The sequence below is a fragment of the Chionomys nivalis genome, chromosome 9 (genome assembly GCF_950005125.1).
Source record: "Chionomys nivalis chromosome 9, mChiNiv1.1, whole genome shotgun sequence".
NCBI classification, from domain to species: domain Eukaryota; kingdom Metazoa; phylum Chordata; class Mammalia; order Rodentia; family Cricetidae; genus Chionomys; species Chionomys nivalis.
Genome location: NC_080094.1, coordinates 43,680,737 through 43,692,089, shown reverse-complemented (window position 1 = coordinate 43,692,089; position 11,353 = coordinate 43,680,737). Strand labels below are relative to the sequence as shown.

At 43.7% G+C, this 11,353-nt stretch overlaps 1 protein-coding gene across 1 annotated transcript in view; it reads right to left on the bottom strand.

Annotated features, from left to right (window-relative positions):
- Positions 1–3,012: 3,012 nt before the first annotated feature.
- Positions 3,013–11,353, bottom strand: part of Rnf24 (ring finger protein 24) — a 46,646-nt gene continuing 38,305 nt past the window's right edge. Inside the window, exons 3-6 of the mRNA XM_057780962.1 lie at positions 8,464–8,506; positions 6,362–6,403; positions 5,098–5,177; positions 3,013–4,508 (exon numbers count right to left, since the gene is read on the bottom strand). Coding sequence (XP_057636945.1) covers positions 4,370–4,508; positions 5,098–5,177; positions 6,362–6,403; positions 8,464–8,506 — 304 coding nt within the window. The 3' untranslated portion in view covers positions 3,013–4,369. The remainder of the gene's footprint in view (positions 4,509–5,097; positions 5,178–6,361; positions 6,404–8,463; positions 8,507–11,353) is intronic.

Here is an 11,353-nt window from a genome sequence, read left to right as displayed (position 1 = left end):
TTGACTTTTATGTGTATGAGTGTTTGCTTGAATGTATGTGTGTGTACACCTGGTGCCTCAAATGCCAGAAGAGATCTCCAGGAATTGAAGCTACAGATTGAAACTGTGAGCCACCACGTGGGTGTTGGGAACTGAACCTGGGTCCTTTGGAAGATCAGCATCTGCTCTTAAGCAATTAGCCAGGCTAGAGGTTGCATGAAGGATGGGTTCATCTTGGGTGAGCACAGGGACACTTTACTCACTGGGCTGTGCTTGGGCAGGGAAACAGGTGGGTGAATGAGTGGGGCAGAACTTTGGGTGGTGGATGCTGAAGAGCAAGGCACATGTCTGCTCTCCCTTATGGTTGCCTAGAGGAGGCTGCTTTAATTTTTACCTTAGGAGATGGCAAAAATGAACTTAGGAGTGATTTCTGTTAATCAGAAAGTTGGGTGAGGGGAGCATTTTGTAGGAAGCATTTGCTTCTGTGGTGTCTCATTTGTAGACACTTAGATGTAATGACTGTTAGCCCTGAGGACCAACTTGTACCAAAGTGACTTGAAAGGCAGCTGGTCAGGCACCTGAAGAAACTGTTTAGTGCTAGAGGAAAGACTGTCGTCCTGGAGAGAGTAGGGAAATCAGCTCTGCTGTTTTATTAGACGGATCTGTAAAGGAATCTTTATGAAAAAACTTCCATGTCTGCTCCTTTCATGTAGATATTCTGGGATGGCTGTCTGTAAAGTCTCAGCGTGTGCATGTGTCCTGTCCCGCCCTGGGAGACAGAAGGAACAAATAATGAATTAAGTGCTCATGAGATAGATTTTTATAAGGAAGATAACTACTGTGATATGTGAATTTTGTGAAGAATTGCCTATTTAAAGACTCAAAGGAAGACTGAGCAACCAAGTCAAGATTCCATGTGGAGCTCAGGCATGGTGCCCCGCCTTTAATTGCAGCAGGTGCAGAGGAAGCTGATCTTTGATTTTGAGGCTACAGTTTCATGACAACTGGGAGAACATAGAACCTGTCTCAAATATTGACTGCAGCAGAGCCAGGGGAAGACACACAGTTCAGGAAGTTCTTGAGTTTATCACTAGGAAGGTATGTGCTATCAGCAGCTCCTGTCCCCCGTCCCCCATGCCTGTGCCCACCAGACTTGACAGATAAGTCTTCTAGGAACCTTGCTACAATTCCTGGGTGGTGGCTAAGGAAAGGATGCTCTGAGAGGCTGACCTGAAGAAAAGCACAAAGCAAATTAGCAGTGAGTAGACAATTCAAACTAGTGTAAGCACGTCTGCAGAGATCTCCCTGGAACTCTGGACATCTCAGATTCCCAGAAAATACGTGCTGTAGGTGTTGAGCACAGCGTAGAGTGGCTGTTAGAAATCAGAGATAGCATGCTTTGTAACAGAGCCAAGGAAAACATCTTCTGTCAAGTCTTGTCAAGAACAGTATTTGGCAGTGGTGGGAGGTCCCCTGTATTCCTCAGTATAGACCTCACCCAGAGGCCACCTGTCCCTACCTGGCTCCTTTGTCCTGCTTCCTGGTTAGGTAAGTACATGCTACAAGAACCTTAATGGTCAGGGATAGACCAAACTAAATTACACCTGGCAGAGAAACACAGATGTCAGCTTACATGTTAGAGTGACTCAAGCAGAAGTCTGATCAGGGCAGGTTTGTTCATTTCTATGCCAGCTGAATTCAGTCGGCTCCCAGACAACAATGATCATGGCATGAAGTCCAGCTAGGCTGATTTTTGTTCCACTAACCCACAGCCCACAAGTAGCACCTAATCCTCTACCTATTTAAGACACCTGACAAGATTTCAAATAGTCTGAGAGTAGACCAAAATCTTCATCCCTAGATAAATGTTAGCAGAAACTTAGGAAATTACCTCACTGCAGGTTTGGGCCTGAGCAGAATATGGCTCAGCCAAATGCAGATGTACAGGGAACACTGGTGGGGACCCAGACATCAGTGTAAATGTTGAGTTCCTGTGACAACAGGGGCCAGAATGACAGGGAGGTGTGTGTGTGTGTGGGGGGGCTGCTGCAGCAGGAGGTGATCACCCACTAAGCCAAGAAGGGGAGATGAGAAGCATACTTTGCACAGTTGCAGCTTTCAGCCCAAGGAATGTCTCTTAGAAAGCAGTCACATTAACAGAAACGTTTAGGGAACCTCATTCAGGCCCAGCAGAATGGGTGTCCTGATACAGAGCAGAGCACCCCAGTATTCTTCCAAAGCCTGACTATTCACTGCATATCATCTACTCAACCTGCCTGGAGGTCTGATGAGGAATTCTGCCTTTACAAATACAGAGCTTTGGTGAGGCTGGCTTTTTACTAGTAAGGACAGGAATAGAAAAGGTTCCAGTTGGAGATTCTACAAAAGCTGTTAGTGATAATTTACTGACCATTTGGTGATCTTTAAGGGGACATTTCCTTACTGTGTCCAGTTATGCAATATGAAATGATGAATGCTAACCTATAACAAAACTAGGCCAGAAGAAGCCCACTTCTGGCATTGGTCACTGAAAACATTTCACTGTAAACGAGTATCTGGACATTTGACTCTGGTGCTTCAAACATAAACAGAAGAGCAAGAGGAACATAGGCATGAATTCTAGGGGCCAGTCAGGCTAAGACTCTCAGAAAATGGTTCATACCTTTTGCTCTGTATAGGAATCCAGCTGGCCTGCCATAAATAGAGCACACACTGGGGACAGCCAATCCTCACCAACCAGATTTGTAATTTTCCAAATGGACTCTGCCAAGAACCACCCCTAACCCCCTTTTGCAAGAGAATCTCACAGTGAAGCCAGGGCTGGTCTCAAATTTGTGACCCTGCCTGCCTCAGCTGGGACTATACAGGTGTGTGTACCACATTTGGCTTCCTTAGCACTTGTTAGACAGGAATTTTCTTCCCCATCTGACCTCAGCTACTGGAGGCAAAGGCAGGTTCCCTCTCATTCTATGATTGGGTAGGTGGCAAGAACATAGTAGCAAGCCCCCCCCCCCCCCCCCCCGCCGCCGCCCATTCCTCTTCATGCCAGGCTGTACTTCCTACAAAAACTTTCTCCATAACTGTGGGACAGCAGGGCAGAGCAGTTGAGGCATTACAGTGGCACTCTCGTGACGAGGGAGGGGAGAGCAAGCTGTAAAAGAATGTTCTGTGCTTTACATGGCTAATTTACAGTGTCCACAAAGCCTATTGGAGGCAGTTATCTCTAGAAAAGTTGGACAGGAAAAGCCAAAGAGCAGCATGCATTTCTCCTATAAAAACACCTTCAGTTAGGGATCTCAAGTCCAAATAACTGAGGTACACACCAACAGAAGGTCAGCCATGCAGGAGCTTCCTCAAACTATTTACAACTCCAGGTGGCTCACTGGCTTTAGAATTACAGGGAGCTTATTTGGGATAAACATTTAAAAATGCAGTAACATTTTTCTTACATAGAAAAGAAGCAGAAGAGAGGAGGGGAGTGAAAGGATAAGAGAAGCAAAGTGTCAGCGTCCTGGTCATCCAGGTGGGTGAGGACTGGCCTTGGTGCAGAAGGAGCTCAGCTCCTCTTTGGAGCCATCTGAGGGGCCGAGAGAGACTCCTTAGCCAGTGAGCTGAGGCCAGCAGCTATAATGGAATCATACTGCATTTGTGGGGTACTTAAGCAGTAGTATCCTGGCTCCTGGGTTACATAAGAGGTTCAGGGTCAAGCTCCTGCTGCATCTTACTGATGGCTGACTAGGAGGGAAAACAGAAGAATGGCTCCTGACCAGGCCTTTCCAAGTGTGTCTAATGGCTTCAGCCTGGAAGATCTGACAGCAAGTGTGAACTGGTGTGTGTGGCGAGGAGTTCTGCTGATGCTGTTCCATAGTCTTCAGGTTCCCAGAGGCCTTATTAAAGGGATAGAACCTGAAGAGACTTGCAGGGGCTGCCTCACCACACACTGGCAGTCAGTTGTGCTTCAGCTGATGGAACAGCTGGTTTCACGACTCAGGATGCCAAGAGGGCAGAGACAGGTGAGGTCTGCACAGCTGCTTACAGGTCCACAGGTGGGTGTGGCATTAAAGTCCCAGTCTCAGTTCTTTTTCTAACACCTGTGTTATCTTCCCTTCTGGTTGATGTGGAGGTGCCTGGGAGACAGCAAGAGATGCTCAGAAAATTTATGAAACCAAACCTGTAGGCTCATCTACTCCTCTTGGCCTAGGGTGATGTCAGAGTGCTTTGGTTGTCACAAGATCCAGATGCCTAGGGTCTCAGCTTGCCTGGCTCGAGAGTTCTTCATGAGGCAAAAGTGACAGTGGGTGCCCCAGGCAGCGAACAGCCCAAACAAAGTCTGCTGTATTCCTCCTGGCTCCACACTGATGTATCCAGCAAGTCTGATCCTTTCAGTGAGCTATACAATGTTCTCTGCCCCAGGGAGGGGCTCTTGAGGGGGACCACGGTCCTGTTTACTGTGCAACTGGGCCAGCTGCAGCACCGGCATGTTGCACAGGGGACACACTTTCCGGACTTCCAGCCACTTAACAAGGCACCTGCAAACAAGACAGCCAGGTGGAAGACATCAGCTCCAGACTTAGAGTAAGCAAGGAGTCTGGGGTGGACTCAGCCCTAGTGTCCACATCACCCTCTGACATGCCAGAGCTTTTTGTCTCCCACAAGGTAACATAAAAGTACCACAACCAACACATACTCTGGGTCACATGTGACTTTCTATTAAGTAGGCTGATGAAGGAAAGCAAACCAAAATTTCCAGAAGGAATTATGGGTGTGTCTGTAGAAGATGTCATCACAACATCATGTATATCCATACTATTTATTGTGACTTAAAATAACTGATTTTGATTAAAATACAGCTTCAAGAGATGGAGCGGTTGTTGGAAAGTTCCAGCTAAAGAACTGTTTATAGAGGTGTAGGGCGGGCTGGGCCTCTGCCCAAGCCTGCAGTGTTGGTCATGCTCCATTTCCCTGGTTCCTCCTAATGTCACGTACACATGCGTGTGCCCCACCCTGTGGAGTGCTGTCAGTTTTCTGCATTACAGACAATTATGAAGCCATCAAGCTTGGCTGGCGATGCCCCACAGTAAACTAGATCACATTAAATAATTCCATAACAATACTCACTTTCTGTGGAAGGCATGCTTACACGGGCAAATCCCCAGTTCATCTCGAGGCTTAAAGTCTTCTAAACACACAGCACAGAGCTGGAAGGCAGAGTCACAAGTGAGACTAGTGTCTACCACAAAACGTGTGGGTTCCTGAAGCTCAGCTAAGCAACAGGACATATGGCTTCCCTAAGGCTCCTAGTGAGAGGATCAGGCTGCACATCCTGGACATCTGTAGTTAAAGTCAGCATGCGGAATAATATTAAATGCAGTCAAAGTGGGCATGTTGAGTTGTGCCTACAAGCCCTTAGGAAGCTAAAGCAGGATTGTTGTCAATTCAAGGACAACCTGGGCTACAAATAAGAACTGATCTCAAACACAACCCCTGAAAAATCTTGAGACTGTCTAAGGGTTAAGCCTCATCATCAACCTGACTGGCTTTTAGAAGTCACCTAGGACATATTAGTTGTTTGCAGAGAGATCTAACTGAGGAGGAAGACACACTTTAAGTATGGACTGGGGGGGGGGGCTGGAGAGATGGCTCAGTGGTTAAGAGCATTGCCTGCTCTTCCAAAGGTCATGAGTTCAATTCCCAGCAACCACATGGTGGCTCACAACCATCTGTAATGAGGTTTGGTGCCCTCTTCTGGCCTGTAGACACACACACATGCAGAATATTATATACATAAAAAAAGGTATAGACTGGGTATCACACTGAATATAAAGAGAGGAGGGGCAGGAAAGCCTGGTGAGCATCAGTGTTCATTTCTCTGCTTCCTACTGGAGGACACAGTGCGAGCTCTTCATGTACCTACAATTGCTCAAGCCTTGCTCGCTGCCAGTTCTTCACCATGCTGAATGAATACCCAAACTGTGAGCCACAATAAACGCTCTTGTGCCGGGCGGTGGTGGCGCACGCCTTTAATCCCAGCATTTGGGAGGCAAAGGCAGGCAGATCTCTGTGAGTTCGAGGCCATCCTGGTCTATAAGAGCTAGTTCCAGGACAGGCTCCAAAGCCACAGAGAAACCCTGTCTCAAAACAACCAAAAAAAAACAAATAAAAAATAAACGCTCTTGTCTTTAAGTTCTTCCTAGGTGTTTTGTCACAGTGGCAAGAAGAGTAAGTGATAACACATGACGTGCCTTATGGTATTGTCACTGCAGGGAGAGGGAAGGAGGGAGGTGCCTATCTTTTTCAGCTTCTGAAAATGAAGGTATTCAAGCACACCATTTGTACTAGAAAATTGCTCAAGGAAAGATTAAAATACTTAAAAGCAACTTACCTCATGTAAATTCAGTTCTTTAACTTTTTCTTTTAATATAACCTGTAAGATAAAAAAAAATGCTCTTATGCCCACGTAAATATATAAGGATGTACCTTTACCTACAGCACCATCTCACCAGCCACATAAATGTGTACTTAGTGTTACAGTATTTGTCTAGCATGTACTGGGTTCAGGTTTCAATTCCCCACTGCCACATCCACAGAAGTGATTGAAGAATTTCTCAATTCTGCTGACAAATGCTTATTTTATATCCGTATACTACATAGACAGGTAAGAAACACACACATGTATGCATATATGTGTATATATAGCTCATTTGCCTCAAACAATTACAAACAATCTCTTTTACACTTCAAAACAGAATATTCTAACTTTTTTATTTATAGATATATAAGGCAGGGCTAGTCTGGGATTCACAAGCTAGCCATAAACTCATGGAGAGCTGTCTGCCTCTTCCTGGGTGCTGGGATTAACAACATTCTTTAAAGTATTCTGAGCCAGGCAGTAGGGAGGCAGAGGCAAGCGGATCTCTGTGAGTTCAAGGCCAGCCTGGTCTACAAGAGCTAGTTCCAGGACAGGCTCCAAAGCTACAGAGAAACCCTGTCTCGAAAAAAAAAAAAAAAAATCATCATCATAATGCATTCTGAAAAGCACTTTTTTATTTTTTAAAGATATGGTCTCCTGTAGCTCGAGCTGTTCCTGTCTCCACTTCCTGAATGGCTGGGATTGCAAGTGTGTAATCCAGTTTAGGTGGTGCTGAGGGGTGGACTCGGAACCTTCTGCATGCTCAGCAAACCTCTTTTAACTGAGCTACATCTTCAGCCCTACTTCTGAATCTTTTTCAGGGTAGAGCAAATCTTGAGGAAAGACATTAACACATGCTCATCTGGATTGTGATGAAATTGATGGAAGGAATAACCACAATTCAGTAAAGCAGCACTGGCTGATGAGAATTAGTAATTCATAAAAGATTAAAATGTAAAGTCAATTTTAACTTTAGAAGTTCTCTTCACATGTTGCTGGAGAGAACACAGGGTAGTCAATGAATACAATGAGTTCACTTCAATGAGATCATTTTTAAGACTTCCACAAAAATCAAAAGAATGCATAACCCTAAAATATGATATCAGTGCCAGCAAGGCTAGGCCACTACAGGGATTGCTTCAAGTTCAAGGTCAGCCTGGACTACAAAATAAGTTCCAGGTCAAACTTAGGCACACAGTAAGATTCTATTTCAAAACAACAAAACCTGCCACTACCAACAAAAGCAAGCTGAGATTATAAAAGCCTGGGTTCTGGAGGAAGAGAACACAGTAACACAGCTGGGTGACCTGGAGGAAGAGAACACAGTAACACAGCTGGGTGACCTGGAGGAAGAGAACACTGTAACACAGCTGGGTGACCTGGAGGAAGAGAACACAGTAACACAGCTGGGTGACCTGGAGGAAGAGAACACAGTAACACAGCTGGGTGACCTGGAGGAAGAGAACACAGTAACACAGCTGGGTGACCTGGAGGAAGAGAACACAGTAACACAGCTGGGTGACCTGGAAGAAGAGAACACAGTAACACAGCTGGGTGACCTGGAAGAAGAGAACACAGTAACACAGCTGGGTGACCTGGAGGAAGAGAACACAGTAACACAGCTGGGTGACCTGGAGGAAGAGAACACAGTAACACAGCTGGGTGACCTGGAGGAAGAGAACACAGTAACATAGCTGGGTGACCTGGAGGAAGAGAACACAGAACATCTGGTCTCCTCTGAGCTTCTGATGTATTCTTCATGAAGGAGAAAGATCCACTCAGAGGGATGTGCACTCTATTGAAGGTAATTTGAAGGGTTACAGATGACAGCATTTACTTCAGCAAATATTGGCTGAAACTCTGTCATTTTATTCATAATTTAAATTTTATAGCTTCAAATAATACTAATAAAAGATCATGAGAGAATCAAATTGATCTATTCTGTACTGCAAACTGACAAAGGAAAAGCTAAGATGAACCCATATATTAAGTGAATCTCAGTTTAAACTATAGATTCATAGTCTCAAAGTTTATTGAAATACACAATAAAAGCTAATTATAATTAAATTTCTCACCTGCTTGTAGGCATAAAATTCTTTGTGTGCTTGATGTCTTAGCCTAAAAGACACAAATGAGCAGTGTGATATTGAGATTTTGGAGAAAGTACCCAGTGAACCACGGGATAGCACCCACTGTAAGTTCTAGTAAAATCTCAGCAAAACAAGAGTCTCAACATATCAGATATTTTAATGAAGATAACAATTTTGTGTGTTAAGGAAAGTCTACTTATTTAATTTGTCTAATTTTTTTTTTTTTTTTTTTTTTTTTTTTTTTTCGAGACAGGGTTTCTCTGTAGCTTTTGGTTCCTATCCTGGAACTAGCTCTTGTACACCAGGCTGGCCTTGAACTCACAGAGATTCGCCTGGCTCTGCCTCCCGAGTGCTGGGATTAAAGGCGTGCACCACCACTGCCCGGCTTAATTTGTCTAATTCTTAATTAAAAAATTTAAGACAATCAAGTGCAAAAACTAAGTACACAATTCAGAAATTTAAAAAATTGCATCTGCTGGAATAATTATCATCCACATCAAGATATAGGTTATTCCCGAGATTCCCAAAGCTTCTGAAATTGTCCCTCCCAATTAGTGTCCACCCTTAAACCTTGCCCGACGTGGGCTTTTTATCACGGATCAATGTAGATTAGCTATGTCTGTTTTTAGATTCATGCATGCATTGTTTGGTGTACCCTCCTTTGTGTTTAGTTTCTTCCAGCTATAGTCCCTGAGATTTTTTGTGTGTGTCTAGTTACAGAAATGTCTGCCAAAGATTAAGAAGTTAATTCTCCTGAAGTCAATGTCTGAAGACAACCCAGCAAAGTGGTAGAGACAGTGGTAGAAGGCTCAAAAGTTCAAGGTCAGTCTTGGCTACATAAGACAGGTTCAAGACAATATCCCACATTCTAAATTAAAAAAAAAAAAAAAGGTACTATTTTACCTACTCCATTTAGGGCTGAGATCCACCTGAACCTAGTTTATGTGTTGTGAGGTAGGGTTCTAGATTCTTTTTTATCCCTATACTGGATTTACTGACTTTCTAACATTTATCAAGATCCTTCTTTCCCCATGAATGCAGTAGTTACATGTCTGGTATCTGCATATAACTGTATATGCAACATATGGATTTTCTCAGAGACTTTGCACCTTGCCCCAGTGTTCCCATTTTCTTGTCCTTGCATACTGGTTCCAGTGGCATCCCTCAAAAACTCCAAATCCTGAATCTGGTGTGACTGGTATCCTTAGTCAATGGGCAGAGGCAGGAAAGAGGCCAAGTGATCAAGTGATTACAGAGCAGAGGCTAAACAGCATCCACAAGCCAAGGAAATAAGGATGGCTTGGTTGTCACCAGAAGCTAAGGAGAGGCCTCCAATGGACATGCCTGAAGAGACAGACATCAGATGGCTCACACTGATTATAATTTCAGTTCCAACACTATTTGGTCTCCACAGGCATCTGCACACATGTGGTGCACATAAATTCATGTAGGTACATGCACATAAAAAACCTTTTTATTCTAAAACACACAAAAGGTGAAGAGTCCATATATATTTTTGATTTGAGACAGAGTATTACTATGTAGTCCAGACGGGCTTTGAACTTAAAACTTCCTGCCTTAGGATCCTGCACCACTATGCTCAGCTCACATATACTTTTCTTCTTATTTCCCAACGCTTAAAGTTATAGAACCATAGTATAGTTACATAACTAGAAAATTACATGGCATAATACTAACAGGACATTGGCCAACTATTAACAACAGGCCCTACTGGAATTCCACAAGGTTTTTCACTCATGCCCTTTCCTTAGAAATACTTGGGATCACATTTTACACCTAAAGTCTCCATAGCCCCTGCTATCACGCCATCTTATTAGCTGTTCAAACCTTTGACACTTAACTAAAATTGGTCGGTTCAGGTATTGTCAGCCATAAAAATCACTACCGTACCCTTTGTGACACAATCTTAGGGACATAAGTTAAAATCATGTCTGTATCTTATTTTTCACAAAGCTTCTTTCCAGTATTAGCATCCACCTTCCTTGCCCAGTGGTCCTAATTCTTTGTATATTTAATTGGAATTCACATGTAAAAGTGAAGGCAGACAATTATGGCAGCACCCAATTTTAATACCAGCACTTGGGAGGCAAAGGTAGGCAGATTTCTGAACTTGAAGCCAGTCTGATCTATACAGCAAACTCCAGGCTAGTCAAGGCTGCAAAGTAAGACCCTGTCTGAAAACAAAAGCAAAACCCCTTAATTTACACAATTTATTTTCATCTATGCTCTATGGGCTAAAATTCAATATTATCACTTATCTGTTGCTCAGGTATATTGGGGCCAGACTATAGCTTACTGACAGAATGCTTGTCTAGCCTAGTACTGAAAGTGGGGAGGAGGCACTTGAGTTATAATTTCTCTCTGCATATATCTATCCATGATTAGAATCCTAAGCTATGCAGAAGTTGTTTCAAACCCTTGCTGCTCCAAGTTTTACCATACCCACTACCCTCTTCTTTGAGACGGTCTTGCTGTGAAGGTCAGGATAACTTTGAACTCAGGACTGACTTGCTTCATCATCCTGAGTATGTGTGAACCACCTGGTTCTTCTTTAAAAAAAATTTTTTTTTGAGGCAAAGTATTACTTTATCCCAGGTGAGCCTGGAACTCACTGTGGAGCTGAAGTTGGCCTTAGCCTGCAAAGTGCCATAATTACAGGCATGAGAATCATGTCCAGCCAGGAAAGACTTGCCACGATAAATGTAAAATCACATGTCAGATTATCAGAAACTACAGCTAGGTGGCTCATACCTGTAACTACCCTGCACTTAGAAGGCTGAGGCAAGAGAAGCAAGAGTTAAGGCTAGCCTTAGATACAGAGTAAGATCCTGTCTTAAAACAACAAAAACCCAAC